We start from the raw sequence: 18,123 nt of genomic DNA on the forward strand, positions 1-18,123 counted from the left end.
AATCTTCATTCTTCTCATCATTGTTAGAGACATCAAATTGATGCTGGCCCCTAAGTCACACAAGGCCTTCTCCACCATGACATCTCCTATGATGCAGGGGATTTGGAAACTGCCTAGGTCCTTCAATTTCTGAGGCAATTTGTGCTGGATGATGGCACTGCATTCTTCAGTTAACAACACAGTTTCCTCGTTTCTCCAGCTTCTTTTCTTGGTCATTAATTCTTTTAAGAATTTTGCATAGAGTGGCATTTGCTCTATTGCCTCAGCAAACGGAATGTTGATTTGAAGCTTCTTGAAAATCTCCAAGAACCTGGAGAATTGGCCATCCTTTTCACTTTTTAAGGGTTTGATATAGAAATAAGAGACAGAAAAGGGACAGAGAACCAAGTAGCTGATCATCTGTCCTGGATAGAGCCAGTGGAAGGGACGTCCCTCCCCTTTCTTGAGATCTCTGAGACGTTCCCTGATGAGCATCTATTTGCCATTCAGGAAGCACCATGGTTTGCCGATATTGCAAACTATAAATCTGCAAGGTTCATACCCAAGGCGTACAATAGAATACAAAAGAAGAAATTAGTTACTGATGCAAAGTACTACTTGTGGGATGAACCCTATCTCTTTAAGAGATGTGCAGACGGAATTATCCGTAGGTGTGTCCCCAGAGAGGAAGCACAGAGAATCCTATGGCATTGCCACGGATCTCAATATGGAGGCCATTTCGGAGGTGAGCGAACAGCCACCAAGGTCCTCCAATGTGGCTTCTATTGGCCCACACTCTATAAAGATTCCCGAGAGTTTGTACATAATTGTGACAGTTGCCAAAGAGCTGGTAACCTGCCTCATGGTTACGCCATGCCTCAACAAGGGATCTTGGAAATAGAGTTGTTTGATGTATGGGGAATTGACTTCATGGGACCTTTCCCACCATCATACTCAAACACTTATATTCTGGTGGCAGTTGACTATGTATCAAAATGGGTTGAGGCTATCTCCACACCCTCCAATGATACTAAAACAGTGCTGAAATTCCTCCAGAAACATATCTTTAGCAGGTTTGGTGTCCCTAGAGTGTTAATCTGCGATGGGGGCACTCACTTCTGCAATAAACAGCTTTACTCTGCCATGGTTCGGTATGGAATTCGCCACAAAGTGGCCACTCCATATCATCCACAAACCAACGGGCAAGCTGAAGTCTCTAACAGAGAATTAAAGAGAATCCTGGAAACTTCCTGACTAAGATTTACAAGATAACCATAGATTGCTTCAAACCAACAATCTCTGTGGGATTCGACCCTTACTCACGTAAGGTATTACTTGGACGACCCAGTGCACTTGCTGGTTAGTTGTGCGAAGTTGTAAGAGAGTAATGTGAACATTAACATTACAATTTCGTGCACCATGGTGGTATTGAGATAAAGATTGGTTGTTGTTGTAATGAGAAGAAGAGTTATTCCATCTTTGGTTTTGATTGCTCCCTTGTGCATTATCCATCCACCCTTGATTTTGATTACTACCATGAGGGTAGTTGTTTTGGCCTTGAGAAGGATAGGGCGGACGGTTGTTATAATTCACATTGGCCACGACAAGGGCATGCTCCTCTTAAATTTGATGGCATTGATCGGTGTAATGTGTGGTGCTAGAGCACAAACCACAAATTCTAGGAGGGCCTTCAAGTTGAGCAACTTGAGGTGGGGCTTGGATGGTTTGGATGGAGTAGTATTCCTTTTGATCTTTTTGTATTTGCGTCAGGATAGTGGTCATGTCCCCAAGCGCCTTGGTTAAGCTTACTTCGGAAGGGGATGGTTCTACCACACCCTTGAGAGGATTACTTCTCACCCTTACATGTTGTGTAGCCTCGGCAACATCATTTATCAATTTCCAAGCTTCTTCCTCCGTTTTGTTCTTTGAAAGGGAACCGCCACTAGAAGCGATGAGCAATCTTCTATCTTCCGCACAAAGACCTCTGGTGAAGTAACTAATGAGCAAGTGAGTGTTCAATCCATGGTGTGGACAAGATTCTAATAGCCTCTTGAATCGAGTCCAATACTCATACAAACTCTCTTGGTCCTTTTGCATTATACCCAAAATCTCCTTTTGGATGTAGTCAGTCTTTTCCGGTGGGAAGAATTTATCTAAAAACTCTCTTCTCAAGAAATTTCCAATTGGTCACAATTTCATCCGGTTGTGAATAAAACCACATCTTTGCTTGCCCTTCAAGAGAGAAAGGAAAGGCAAAAACCATAATAGCCAACTCATCGGCTCCATGCCTTCGAGCCGTAGAACAAGCAACTTGAAAATCTCTTAGATGTCAGATGGGGTCTTGACCCGGCAACCCATGATAATAGGAAGTAGATTTATCAAGCTACTCTTCAACTCAAAGTTCGGATCAAGGTTAGGATACCTTGCTTGCAAAGGTTGAAGTATGATATCCGGAGCTCCTTGCTCATGCAAAGTGATCCGTTGTGGCTCCGCCATGTATGGATCACCTGTAGGATGCAAAGATGTATTAGTAGTGCCAACAGAAGAATAGGAAGTAGCGGACTCTAAGTCACTCTCGGTACCGTCTAGTGATTCGGTATGTTCCTCAAGAGAGGCCGAAGTACTAGCCGTATAATCCAACCGCCGTCTAGCTTGCCGAGTGTGTAACAAGGTTCTTTCAATCTCAGAGTCAAACTCGGCTAAACTAGAATTCGGTTGAGACCGAGTCATCAAACTTGGGAGTCATAGCACACATACAAAAGAAATCTAAACTATAGCTAAGTATTAAAAGAAAGTAAACTATCTACAATATTCACATATTCACATAACCAATATCAAGGCATATATTGCAACCACTCCCCGGCAACGGTGCCAAAAATTTGATCGCCCCAAAGACTATGTTGGTATAGAATTTCTCAATAAAATCCCGTTGCAAGTATAGCTCTTCCCAACAACAATCCTCGAGTATCAAATTTAGAAGGGAATTTGGTTGTCACAATTTCAACCCCAATAAAAGTAACTGAAGTATTCAAACCTCGGGTCGTCTTACAAGGAATGGGCAAACATGTTCTTAAACATTGGTTAGAAATCCGGGGTTGTAAGTCATGAGCAAGAAATTAAACTAGGAATCTTAACAAGCAAGTAATCTTGAGATGCAAGAAACTAATTCAAACAACTAGAGCAAAATGTAAATAATTCTAAATTCATAAAATAACATCCAATGTAATTCTATTCTAAACTAGACAAGTAACTATAACTAAGACAAATCAATCAAGATTTTTGGGTTTTCAAATATGAGTGATAAAAATAACTCTTGGCTAAGCATGGGAATTGGGGTCACTATCCTTGTCTAATAACCATATCTTGACAATTATGAGGAACCAAACTCATTAAGTCTACTTCTATACTTGAAGTATGTTAAATGGTTTGGTCAACATCAACCCATAAGGTCCAACCTAACTACCAATTAACTTGGTAGTAGGCTAGTGTCAATGGCTATCAAATTGACCACTAAGGGTTCCCAAATCATCAAATCTATTAGACCCAATGACTCAAGCTTATCCAATTCCCTTAGCCTAGGCCAAGAGTAAAGAGAACTACTCCATAATCAAAGGAAACATTTCATTAAACACATGGTAAGCATTAATAAAAGACCTATTTAAATTGCAATTAAATTGGAACTAACAAGTACCCACTAACAATTATCAACATACAATCACTCAAATAACACAATTAATCATGAAAATCATCAATGCAACAATAACAAATCAAGATCTACAAGATTCATGAAATGAGTATAAAATGACAAACAACAAGGAAACATAAAACTAACACAAGATCTAAGCAAAATTATACTAGAGAATTCAAATTAAATAATTAAAACTAGTAATTAACAAGATCCAATTCAGAATTCAATAAGGGAAGATCAAATTAAAGCTAGATCTAGAGAGGAATAAGGGTTTCTCTCTCTAGAAGAACAAAGAACCAAAAACTAACTAAAATTATGTCTAAGTGTAAAATGATTGATCCTCCCTTTCCCCCTAGCATCCTTGGGTCTTTTTCATGAAGAAACAGCTTGAATTTGGGCCTGATGAGCCTCAGAAATCGCCAGACATGATTTTCTTTAATGAGGTCACGTGCATCCTTTCGCGCGTGCGTGCCATGCGTGCGTGCGCACCGATTGCTTTTGTGATCCACGCGTGCGCGCCATGTGCGCATGCGCATCGATGGGATTTCTCTGATCCGCGCGGATGCGTCCATCCTTACGCGCCGCTTCCAGCTATCCATATCCACATGTGCGCGTGAAGTGCGCGTGCGCGTCGGTGCTGAAGTTCCCAAAATCTAAATCTTCATGTTCCTCCCTTTTGTGCATGCTTTCTTTCTGTCTTCTAGGCCATTCTTGTCCTATAAATCCTGAAATCACTCAACAAATACATCACGGCATCGAATGGCAATAAAAGATGATCAAAATATAGCAATTCTAAGGCAAAATAAGCATATTTTTTTTTATCATGGAGCAATATTAGAAAGAGAACACAAAACCATGCATTTCTTGTAGATAAGTGTGAGAAATATTGATAAAAACCCCCAAATTCTACACAATATAAACAACAAAATTGGGGTTTATCAGGCATACAAGTTCTATAAACTTGTAAAGAAGTGTCATTTTTTAAACCAATAAATTTATTGTTTGTATTGGACCAACTTTTTTGTGTCATGTGTTATAGGGGGGCTGTTGCAAACTTGCAATGAGTGAATTTACACCTTGAAAATTGAAAATGATGTCGGTGGAATTCAGCAACTATAGACTATAGAGTATAGACTATATAGTTAACAGCTGTATTTATTTGTATGCTACTTTTGGAGTCCCATGATCATCCAACTTTTCAATTTTTCAATATTATCATTATTAATTTATTATTAACAACCCTCTCCCCACCCTATTTTTTGTTTATTCTAATCTATAACAAACAACAAACCTCATATCATTCCTTTTCTTCTTGATCAGCTATTAAGAGGAAGCAAACATGGAAGCAGAGGCAACAGTTGTTTTAGAAGTTCCAGTGACAAAAGCTGTTGAGGACACAGATCATAAAGATGATAAAATTAAGGTATTTTTTTATGTTGTTTTACATTTTTTATGTTAGAAGTTTTGCATTGCCTTGAGTTTTATCTAATATTCATTCATCAGTGATATTTTAGTGTAATCCATATAATATTGATACACCTAATACTATAGTAGCATTGCTTAAGAAAATTCAATCAGGATGAATAATATGTTCTTAGTTCCTGATTATGTTTTTCTTTTCTTTGAATGATTTATAATAGGAAACAAACGGGGACTTACCTCAAGTAGAGATTGAAGGTAAGAAAGAAGAGGAAGAGAATTCTTTTAATGGAGAATTCATTAAAGCCGAAAAGGAAGAGAACACGGCGGCAGAAAGAAGCTCAGACTCAGATCCTCCAAGCAGAGAATTTTTAGAAGCACAAGAGAAGATTATTATAGAATTCTAAATTTGTCAATTATTCAACTACTAGAGTGAAGTTATTAATTTTGATTTTTAATAGCGGAAGATATTTTGAAATTGGGCGGCCAGAAAGAAGATACACAGGAAGAAACAAACAAGATCTTAATATTATGTTATTTTATTTTACTTTCAAGGTATTAGCAAAGCTAGTTACCCTATTTTATGTATGAGATGTGTTAGAAATTAAAGCCAATCTAATCGAAGACATTTAGAATTAAAAAATCATGTTATATTTTATACTTTATTTGTATTGAAGTTATTACTTTTGATTTTTAATACGAAAAAATTCTATATTATATTTAATACTTTATTTATGAATTACATAATATTTTGTTTATCGGTTATGATTTTTTATTATTATGAAATTTTAAACAAAAAATTATTTGTTTAACACGGTAAAAACGACGGTTAAAATCACCTTTTTAAATGTAAAAAATGTCACTTTTATCCGATAAAAACGGCGGCTTGTAATTGCCATTTTAAACAACATAAAATGCCATTTTACCATGGTAAAAAGGGCGGTTTTAAATGCCGTTTTAACCAATAAAAATGCCACTATCAAGGTAAAAATGGCAGTTCAAAATGCCGTTTTAACCAACTAAAAATGCCGTTTTAATCCGGTAAAAACGGCGGTTTCAAATGCCATTTTAACCAATAAAAAATGCCACTCTGCCAAGGTAAAAATGGCGGTTCATAAACGCCGTTTTAACCAACCAAAAATGCCATTTTACCCTGGAAATAACGGCGGTTTGAACCGCCATTTTAACTAACAAAAAAATGCCATTTTATCTGGAAAAACCGCCGTTTAACCGAACTCAAAAACCGCCGTTTTAACCAGGTAATTGTGGCAGTTTTTCAAAAACCGCCGTAATAACCAAATGGCGCTTCAAATTATGGCAATTTTTTTTAGCGCCATTCAAGGTAATAATGGCAGTTCAAACCGCCGTAATAACCTCAAAAATTCGCCGTAATTACCAATTTTTTTTGTAGTGCTAGAGGTTGACTTTGGAGAATTAGGATTGATTTTTTGTCTTTTGGTTTATTGTTGGGTTGTATCTATATATATATATTCTAGTTGGCCTTGGCTTCGCGGGTCGAGTCTAGAACTTGATTATATTATCCGTTAGAACTCTATATTTATATATATGTCTTTTACCTTCCTGTATAAGTTTTTTATCTTATCATTTTTCGTGAGCGATGTAAATCTTCCGTTTGTTTTTATCGTACCTTTTTTTAAGGCTCCTAGCTATAACATCCTCGTTATATATGTATTTTTTTTAGAGGTCGTAGCGCCTCAGCACCTTTGATTTACAACCTAGGTATAAAGTTCTGAGTGGTAGGGTGTTACAGCTTGGGGTTATTAACCAGGAAGATGTTGTATGCGTGTTATGTAATAAAGGTGTTAAATATGGCCACCACTTGTTTCTTGGTTGTGATTTTTCTTGGCAGGTTTGGTGTGCATGGATATCATTTGTTAGAAGGTAATGATCCTGCCCGAGAACGTTGAAAGAACATTTTATAAGTTGGACTGAGACATCAATTAGCAAGGAGGAGTGCAAGAGATGGATGGTATATTTTTGTGCGATTATCTAGAACATTTGGTTAGAAAGGAATAGAAGGATTTTTCAGAATAAAGAAAAAGGGGTTGATGAGATTATCCATCTGCCCTTTATGAACTATAAGGAGTGGTTAGGTATGGATCACTTTTGTTATTGGTGGCAATGCCAGAGATGACAAAGGGATATCTATTAGTGTTCTTTGCATTGGTTCGTTTCCTTTATTTATTTTATGTTGGTTCTGTTTGTTGTCTTATGCTCCAGTTGTTGTGTTGAGCTTTCTTTCTTTCAAAAAAAAATTGTGAAAAAAATAGAATTAGAGCAGAGAAAGAATATGACACAGCCATGTATCCTAATTCAGTTGCCTAGTGCAATACAACCTACATCTAGTCTTCACCATAACTTTGGTAGAATTTTCACTATCTTTTCAAGTATTACATACACTAATCCCAAGGACTTAACATAATCCTATCAAAGAAACATCAAGTTTTAACATAAACTTGACTTGGCTATGTAACTACCTAGACTCAATACACTAAGTGTTTATCCAACTTAGCAAGGGATACCTTTCAAGTACATGACACAAAATAGAAATACAAGCAAAAGAAATCTGAAATCACTATTGACTTTTCTCTCAAGTGTTTCTCTCAGCCTTTTCTCTCAATGGCTTTTTCTCAAAGCCTCACTTTCTTGCCTTTTACCACAGAATGAATACAAAGAAAGATACAACATTGAAATAGAAATACAAATAGTAAACCATGAAGGAGATGATGAATCACAGCCTTGACTCTATGTGCTGAACCCAACTTTTGAACTCAAAATGTTGTTCTTCATCTTGGCAGAGTACTCCCTTTAGTGTAGGTGCAATGCTTCCAAGACTTCAAACTCTATTGTGAGGTTTCACTCTTCTCTCCAATTCGGGTTCTCTCTCCTCTAGCTCAAATGAGAATCATTTTACTTTTTGTATCTTTCTTTAAGCCACAGCTAGGGTTTTCTCTTCCAAGGTCAACCCTTTTATTCTTGGGCTAGCTGAAATCTTCTCTTCTCTTTCTTCAATCAACCCTAAAAAAGGATTTGGAATCATGGCTTAGCGCCGTAGAGACACAGCAGCAGCATCAATAATCTTTTTCCAAGAGCTTAGCAAAATCCAAACCTTGGATTTGTACTTTGCCTCCAAGAAACACTTTCAACCATTGATTCAAAGCAAAGAAACTTTACCACCACTTTCTTCATATTATCCGAAATAGTGGTGCAGAGGGAATGAGAAAATGTGAAGTAATTAACTTGCATGTAAATAGAAACAAATTATCTTTAACCTCTAAACTTGCTTAGCTATCTTTTACATAGCTTGATTTGACATTAGCTTCCTTGATTAGCTTTCTCTTTCTTCCTCTTTGATGCTTGAATGAAAAAGTGAAGCTCTCTTTTCCCTGTTGTTTACCCAAAGTGAACTTAGTAAAGCTTAGGGTTGCTTCTCTTTTGCTTGAAAGCTAATGGGCTAAGTTTGTGGATCATTATCCATTCAGCAACCTTGAGTGCATTTGGTTTCATAGGTTTGGGCTGCAACAAAAATAATTTGTGCCTGCACACTTGAATCACATCATCAAAATCCCACTTGGGTTATTAACCCAAATTAACATGTTTGTCATCATCAATTTGTTATTTATTTTTCTAAACTCAACAAATGAAATAACGGATAGTAATTTGAAATTATACAAACGAAATCAATAGACCCTATAAGTTCTCATAATCGTCGTCACCTTCTTCCTTCTGATGGTCTCGCTGCTGTTCCTGATACAACAGTATTGTGGGTGCTGGTATCTGGGCTGGTGCAAGTGCAGATGAGGAGGAGCCACCTTCAGCGTCGTTGCCCTCTGCATGCATCTACTCATAGTATACAACCACTTGTTATCGCATGCACTGTATGTGCTCTAGCTCCTATTTGAGCTCCTACCTCAGAGACTTCGTCATGCACACGAGGAGCTCATTGTACCTCTCCTCAGCTAAATGGAGCTGGTGACCTTAATCTTGCAGGCTTTGGGTTAGGCTCTGAACATACTCACGCAAATTTACTTCCTGCTCATCTTGATATGCGGATCTACGTCCTACATATATTAAATTTTTTAGAAATTTTGGCAGAATTTTTTCTTAATTTAGAGACCTCAACAAGACAAAATTTCTTAGCTGTCAGTGTTTAAACAATTGCAAGCATGTATTAAAACAAAGGTTTAATTACTTTGTTGGTTCCTATAATTTTGTGTAATTTTCAATTTGGTCCCTATACTTTTTTTCCTTTTAATTGGGTCCCTGCACTAAATTCTTTTTTCAATTAGGTCCCTCTTGGTAGTAATTGGCTTAATTGTATAGGGACTCAACTAAAAAAAAATTGGTGCAAGGACTCAAATAAAAGGAAAAAAAAGGTGTATGGATTCAATTGAAGAAACAATTTGGTGCAAGGACCAAATTAAAAGGAAAAAAAGTATAGGGACCTAATTGAAAATTTCACGAAACTATAGGGAACAATAGAGTAATTAAACCTAAAACAAACAACCAACACATCCTTGTTAAATTTTTTTAGTAATTTTGGCAGAATTTTGGCTATAATTAGCGACCTCCACCAAATGTAATTTCTTACTTTTACAAACCAAACATGTCTTTAAACAATTTTAATAAAAATTCGGCAAAATTTTTCTTTAATTCAGAGACCTCTACCAAAAGAATTATATATCAGTTTTCATTGTTGAAACAATTGCAAACATATATTAAAACAAACAAACATTCACGCAAACATAGAATCCTAGCCGTTTTAGTGCACATTCCTTTATTACTCCGCAATTTTTTAGCAAACAAGAATTTTGAGATAGCGCAATAAATAACATTCTCCCACTTCTGTCCTAAAACTCTATCCTAAAAAAGTAAATCTGGAATAAAACTTAAATAATTTATCATGTCTAGAAAATAAAAAAACTAATCTCGGTACTGCATGAATAACCCACATATACAAGCAGCACAAACAACTTACAGTAAAGCTAAAAAAGAAAATCCTAAAACAGAAATGAAGTTAACAAAATCCTAACCAAACACTGATAACTATAAATTACTCTAAACCCTAACTAAACCATAACTAAATACGAATCACTCTAAATTATTTCAACAATAAATTATAAATTAATATAATTAAACTCTAATTACTCTAAACTAATTTAAACCATAAACTCTATCAAAATTTAACAAAATCTAACAAAATTATTATATTAATGCCCTATATCAAACCTTGATAAAAAAAATTAAACTCTAATTACTCTATACTAATTTAATTAACCTATATTAAACTAACATATTAGCTTAATATACAAATTAAACTAACAAATAACAAATTAAACTAAACTAAATTACTATAAATGCTAAATAAACCCTAGCTAAATACTAATCACTCTAAATCACTATAAACCTTAAATAAACTCATTAAACTAACTAAACATTATATTAATCGCTCTAAAATATTTCAACAATAAATCATAAATCAATCCTAATTAAACCATATTTAACCCTAATCAATCCTAATTAAATCCTAATCAACCCTAATCTAACAAAGTTGATATGTTAATATCCTATATCAAAATTTAACCTAATCCAACAAAATTAATCTAACCTAAACTATCATATTAATCTAAAGTTAGGATTTTGAAAAAAAATGGCGGCAGAAACTTACCCTAAGAGAAAAGCATGAAAGCAGCAATGACAGCATGCGAGGCTCCACGGTGGTAGTAACAATGACAACAGCAACTACTAAAGAAGCTTGAATATGATCTTCCCTCACGCAGTACCCACCCACGATAGAAGAGAAGGGGACAATGACAGTGGCAATAGCGAACTTTAGTGACAACAACAATGGAGACTGATGGCGGTGAAAGAAGAGAGAGAAGAGAGAGAACTCAAGCAGTATCCACCCACGATGGCATAGAAGGGGGGCAGGGATGGTGGCCACGACGGCAACAATGGAGACTGGTGGTGGTAACAGAAGAGGGAAGAGAGGAGAGAAAGGTAAAGATACATAAATGGGAAAGGGGGAGCAAATTCGAATTTAGGTCAAATTTATCGTTGGCTTTTTCGTCGAAAAAATCCAATGGTAACATTGGTTTTAATAACTAAAACAACGCATTTTGAAAATTTGATTACCGTCTGATTTATCCGATACGAAATCCAATGTTAAAAGAAACACAATTTAAATTTGAATTCGTACCGTTATCGTTGAATTTTTAGACGATTTCTTTAATTCGACGATAATATTAACAGCTTGACGAAATTGTCATGCTAACCGTCACAAAAGCCAACAATAAATTTGTCGGTAATGATTGATGCAAAATCTGACAATAATTTTAATGATATATAAATAAATATAGATAACCTCGGACATATTTTTCAAATATAAAAAAAGTAAGCATCCTGCCACGAAGCCAAGTAATTAATTAGACCGAATCCTTTTTGTTTTTTACAAAATCCAATATACAATAAATAAAAAATAGCAAGTCAATCTTCAAAAATTTCACCGTAATGGAAATGGAAAAGACTCATACAAAACTTATACAACAAAAATAACAGGAGAAATAAAAAATGCAGGGTCCTTTGTCTGCTTGGTTAGTCAAATATGGACTTGTTCATAGATCTTTGGATTTCGACTACCAAGGAATCGAAACTTTACAAATAAAGCTCGAAGATTCCCGACAAATTTCTTGTAATAATTATTTAATTTATCTTTTAAAATTGAGTTTAGCTAATATGTATTTTAATAATACATGTTAACATTATTATTAGTAAGAATTTTAATTTTTTTATGAATATATGACAAATACATTCGAAACTTAACTTTTTTTATCACAAAAATTTTCAAATGATAACTTTGACATGTATTGATTTTATAAAGAGATAATTTTCAAAGTTCATTAATTTTAAAACATAAAATAGCTTCTTAATTATACTTAAAAAAATTTTAAATTACATTTTCTTTTAATTCTTGTCTTGGTTAAATATATAAAGCTTATTATCACCGAAATGGTCATCTTCATCTAGAAAGATTATTATTAGAGGAATACTCTGGACAAAATTAGCAATTTCTTCAAGAAAAAGGGGGCGGGCATTCATAACTAAGCATGAGCTATTTAATTAATGGATGGCTACTTGTGACAATGATAACCATTTTATCGGTGACCATATATATTAATTACTGGTGTGGAATGCTTATGAGAGCGCCGGACATGGTAGCAATATAGACGGGAGTGACATATTATTCATGCCTGTTAATGCCGACCGATAATGAAGACATTCATCATTAAGCACTGGGAGAAGCTAAGGTCTACTCATTATAAGGCGTTTCATGAGTTTCCCCAAAATAGAGAAAGGTTTAGGGTTGTCACAATCTATATATTCAAATTACGATAATATTTGTGGTCTTCTTTTTGTTTGGGTACGAATATGTGTGCCCTTTTAAGTTGATTTAAAAGCAGAGATATATACAAAACTTTTAAGTCTTTATACATAAATAGGACGAAAAATTATAATTTTAGTGGAAAAAAAAGATAAGAAAAATAATTGGTATTAACTAAAAATCTAAAATTCAATACAAATGCAACAAAAAATATTGATGACTTAAATAATTTTTTAATCTTAAAATTATTATTATTTCATGCTAAGGGCTTCGCTGGTAATGGCTCAACTTTTTCAGTCACCAGCGCTAAAGTGTAAAGATTACATTCTCACCCTCCAATAATTTCGTTTTTAATTTCTTCTTTTAATAATATATTCACAAATATTAAAGAGAAGTTATTTAACTTATTTTTAATATATATTTTATATTTTAATATTTATTTTATATTGATAACTGACTTTGATGATTGATTTTAATATACATGTAGACATAACTCTTATCTTAAACTAATTTTGATTACATATATGTCTTATGCAAGTTGTTGTAATCCACGACTATTTTGAATTGAAAATTAGTAAATTATTTTTTGGGTTAAAATATAATTTTCTCTTATACTTTCTCTTAGGCTTATGCTATATCTAGGGACAGACTTAAAAAAAGTAATGGCTTTCACCCTAACAAATTTTAAACTCATGAGATNAAAACCAAAATAAATTCAAGATAAATATATAAAATTGGAGACTGAACAATTTACTACAAAATTTTTCTTCTAAAAATATCTCATTTCTTTTGAGTTTTTTACAACTGTCATCTGTGTCCAATAGTTGAACCTGAAACTAAATCTTTTGGTTTACCTTGAACAAGAAGCACATATAGTCATATAGATAGGGAGTTTAACAGCCAGCTAAGCAATTAACCTGCAAAATAAAATATGGTTGAGACATGAGATATGAGTAGAACTATGGAGACAGTCTAATCTAACCCCCAACCCCTTCTTCTTTTTTTTTTTTTTTCTTTATGAGTTGTCCAACCACAAAATTTATTCAACCTAATTTAAGTTTTTCACATGAGAGCACACAGTCGTTAATAATAGAGTCAATAGGGATTCTTGCCTTTTGCGTATCCTTAGTAGAATCTGATATTTCATATACGCGTGTACTAGTTCTAATAACTTCATCATTCATCGACCTCACATCAAATATAATAAATTATGTTGCACTTTTGAAGAGTACAAAGATGTCTTGCATGTCCTATAAATAAGAATAACATGAATATTGATTGGACAAATGACGAGTATCAAATTCTTTAAAACAGTATTAAGAAAGAGTCTTCTAATTACTTCATCTTGCGACATCTGTCTTTGACGCAGTACATGATTATTGATCAACTTCTACCCAATTTGCCTTAAAATTTCTGTATTAAAGAATGATAAATACATTGGGTGTTGAGGAAACATATGTTTAGAGAATCTAAAACACGTTATCCTTTAATTTTCATGATTTGTTCATGAGTGTTAATTGTTCAGCAAAGACAAGAATAGGAAGCATAGGGGGAACATATTTAGGTTGTGCCAGCTTGAGGAATTAAGTAGGAGTACAGAATTTTTATAGATAATTTTCATGTACCTAATATAAATTTAACCATGAAAATTTTCAGCACTTCTTTACATAGTTAAATGGATTTCAGCCATTAATTTATCTAAAGTATATATATATTTTTCGGGGGAGCAAATTCATCAATAAACATAAAGCTTTACAAGTATATTGTTATTGCAGGAGATTGCATGATCATTAAGAAATTAAGAATAAGTTATATGTGGTATTTTAATATTTATTGAGAAAATGAATTTTGTGGTTGGAGGGAAGAAACGACACCGTCAAAACGGATGTGCATTGTGTAGCAAATAAATGTGATTGTCGGTCACTAATTTCAACCCAATCACATGGAAGCCCCTAGCTTTTGTAGTAGCAAAATTAAGTGAAATCCAGGAACAAGGAAAATTTAGGTGGTTACTAGAGACTAGAGAAAGAAAATGTTGAAAAACTACACTCCTAAGTCCTAAGTCCCCACCACCCAATATTTGCATGCCGCCATGCTTAATTGGTACGTAAGGGTTGGCACCTATCACGAACTTCCGAAAAAATCGTAGTTAGTTTCCTCAACTAATCTTATTTTCTCCCAAATTAATGCTACAATTAAAGGCCATGCATCCCTGGAGCAACAATAGTGGGTGAGAACTGAGAAGTGAGAAGGGTGAAGGATTATATTCTACGATATATTCCTTATTCAAACACATTTGACTACTCATATATTGTGTACGTATCTGTGTGTTGTGTGTGGGTGAAATAGCTCTAAACAAACCATGATGGTGATGCATGTAATAATATAATACAAAATATAAATTTTTATCCAGAATTGACGCACACTCACTCACGTTAGAGATGGTGATGGGTGTTTTAGTATTGCAATTTATACCCCTCAACGACCTATGGAGGCATTAATGAGGGTGGATTCACAAGGTGTCGCTCAAGTCCACTTAGAACGAAACGAAGAAAACAACAACATAAATTATTGAAACTTTCAATACCTTCTCTACTTCTTATATTATTAGTTGTCCCACTACTTCTCTTCTTTATAAATCACTTTATTCCCTCTCTTCCCCTCTCACTCCTCATTCAGGTCACAAGCTCATCGTTACGTACTTCTCTCCCTCCCGGCCCTCTCTCTCACCAGTCACTTCTTCTTTCTTATATATATACACGTACACACACACACACACACACACACACACACACACACACACATTCACACACACACCATTCTTCTATTGCATCTGATTTCTCAACTTGTGCTTAAACTCGGTCTTCGTTCTAGTGCATGCAACATATCTATATCTCATTCATCACAACAACCACTTTTCGCACATAGTTTTGCTCATTCTGCATTTTATAATTTATTGATCGATCCATTGATTACATTTTGATTCAAAATAGGGGGCCTTCTTGGCGGTGGGGAAAGGAGGAGAGAAGAAGGTACAATACAACTAACAAACGTAGTTGATAGAGTTGGGGAAGGTGCAACTAATAATAAAGAAGGAGCAACTGTACTTGTAGAGGAGTGGGTCCCTTGAATCACATGGATGCATCAACGGCTTTATTGATCCTATCGGCCATTGCAGGCTATTTAATATGGTTCTCATTCATCGCTCGTCCTCTAAGAGGTCCACGTGTCTGGCCCCTATTGGGGAGCGTCCCTGGCCTCATCCAAAACGCCAACCGCATGCACGATTGGATCTGCGAAAACCTACGCGCCTGCGGCGGCACGTACCAGACCTGCATCTGCGCCCTCCCGTTCCTCGCCCGCAAGCAGTGTCTCTTCACTGTCACGTGCGACCCAAAGAACCTAGAGCACATCCTCAAGCTGCGCTTCGACAACTACCCCAAGGGCCCCACCTGGCAAGCCGTCTTCCACGACCTACTCGGTGATGGAATCTTCAACACAGATGGAGACACCTGGCTCTTTCAGCGTAAAACCGCCGCACTCGAATTTACCACCCGAACCCTGCGCCAAGCTATGGCTCGCTGGGTTACCCGAGCCATCAAGTTCAGGTTCTGTCCAATCCTGGCAGCGGCTCAAGCCGAGAACAAAGCCGTCGACCTCCAAGACCTCCTCCTCCGGCTCACGTTCGACAACATATGTGGCTTGGCTTTCGGCAAGGACCCTCAGACACTCGCCATAGACCTTCCAGAGAACACCTTTGCGGTGTCGTTCGATTGCGCTACAGAGGCCACCCTGCAGCGCTTCATCCTCCCGGAGATCGCGTGGAAGTTCAAGAAGATGCTCGGGCTCGGCTTGGAGGTGAACTTGAGCCGAAGCCTCAAGAACATTGACCAGTACCTATCGGAAATCATCAACACGCGCAAGACGGAACTTCTCAATAAACAGCAAGAAGGTACGGCTGGGACCCTCCACGACGACTTACTCTCCCGCTTCATGAAAAAAAAAGAGTCCTACTCGGACCAGTTTCTCCAACACGTGGCACTCAACTTCATCCTCGCTGGACGCGACACCTCATCAGTGGCACTCAGCTGGTTCTTCTGGCTCTGCACCTTGAACCCCAGGGTGGAGGAAAAGATCCTCCTCGAGCTCTGCACCGTTCTCATGGAGACAAGGGGCATGGAAACCTCCAAGTGGGTGGAGGAGCCACTCGTCTTCGAGGAGGTTGACCGCTTGCTGTACCTGAAAGCCGCACTCTCCGAGACGCTGAGGCTCTACCCTTCGGTGCCGGAGGATTCCAAGCACGTCGTCAACGACGACATTTTGCCAGACGGAACCTTCGTCCCGTCGGGATCCATGGTCACCTATTCGATCTACTCCGTCGGTAGGATGAAGTTCATTTGGGGAGAGGACTGCATGGAGTTCAAGCCGGAACGGTGGCTCTCAGAAGATGGCACCAAGTTCGAGGTGCAAGATTCATACAGGTTCGTCTCGTTCAACGCCGGGCCAAGGATTTGCCTCGGGAAGGACCTGGCGTACCTTCAGATGAAGTCGATTGCGGCGGCGGTGCTGCTCCGCCACCGACTCATGGTGGCTCCGGGACACCGCGTGGAGCAGAAGATGTCGCTGACGCTGTTCATGAAGTACGGTCTCAAGGTGAACGTGCTCCCTAGGGATCTGAGGCCAGTGGTGGATAAGATCATAGCAACAGCAAGATGCAAGGGTGATGAATCGTGCGGTAAAGAAGCTGTGACTGTGACCGGTAATGGCGTAAATAATGAAGCCGTTGAATTGGTGGCTGCTGTTTCTTAAGTTAAAATCTTATGCTTATTATAAATTATAATTATAAAAATATATCAATAAAAACAACTGCTATATATCTATCTATACTACTACCATAGTGTTTTATTAAACTTGATTGAAGGTAATTTATGGTGGAGCATATATATGTGGAAAATAGATTTTGTGGCAGTAATTTACTAATTTGTAATGGTGCCTTCATAAGTTTGGTGTTACCATGAATTGGATATATATGGTACTGTGTGTCTCTCCATAAGCTACTAGTATAGAGTGCCAGGGCGGATAGTATGGCATAGCCGTCGTGATTACTCATTGATTGATATAATGTCACATTTGCATCAACCTATTTTCTTGATTTAGAATTGTACACGCTTGTATCAATATACTTATAGTTAATTCGACAACACGTATAACAAACTGATAAGCTTGCACATGATGAAGACGGGTGTACTTGTATACTTCTATTTTTGGCTATACCATTGCATACAATTTTTCTTTTCTATTCGCCATGGTTGTTGATGCTTTATATTCCCTAGTTTTTCCGGTTTTCGTTATTTTGTCTTTATATTTAGAGTATTAGTTAAATATTAGTCAAAAATAATAAATTTTATTATTCATATATTATTACTTTAAACAAAATCATGCAGCAGGAGTACCAATTATAACTCCTCCTGAAAGAACAGGTAAAATTTTTAAATAATTATCCTCCGGTCCGAAATATTAAAAACTAAATAAGCCAGTACCTACTTCTTTCACAGCCTTAAATCATGAGGTGACATGGGGTTTTCTATCCGTTCATCTGCAATGGGTGCTTCCAATGGCATATTATGTACCCTTT

The 18,123-nt window shown here is 36.5% G+C and overlaps 1 protein-coding gene and 2 long non-coding RNA genes across 3 annotated transcripts; all 3 read left to right on the plus strand.

Annotated features, from left to right (window-relative positions):
- On the plus strand, positions 4,716-5,426 carry LOC110269769. Its single transcript, XR_002358527.1, has 3 exons — positions 4,716-4,828; positions 4,988-5,090; positions 5,308-5,426. It is a non-coding gene; the product is annotated as an uncharacterized LOC110269769 (long non-coding RNA).
- On the plus strand, positions 14,550-15,532 carry LOC110270264. Its single transcript, XR_002359607.1, has 2 exons — positions 14,550-15,181; positions 15,482-15,532. It is a non-coding gene; the product is annotated as an uncharacterized LOC110270264 (long non-coding RNA).
- On the plus strand, positions 15,609-17,721 carry LOC107630780 (cytochrome P450 86A22). The gene has a single exon (XM_021119157.1). It carries the CDS (start codon positions 15,624-15,626, stop codon positions 17,295-17,297), a length of 1,674 nt encoding a protein of 557 aa, XP_020974816.1. The 5' UTR covers positions 15,609-15,623; the 3' UTR covers positions 17,298-17,721.

The sequence above is a fragment of the Arachis ipaensis genome, chromosome B03 (assembly GCF_000816755.2).
Source record: "Arachis ipaensis cultivar K30076 chromosome B03, Araip1.1, whole genome shotgun sequence".
Lineage (NCBI taxonomy): Eukaryota > Viridiplantae > Streptophyta > Magnoliopsida > Fabales > Fabaceae > Arachis > Arachis ipaensis.

Coding starts and splice junctions, on each gene's coding strand:
- LOC107630780 (XM_021119157.1), top strand. CDS start 15,624: ATGGATGCATCAACGGCTTTATTGATCCTATCGGCCATTGCAGGCTAT.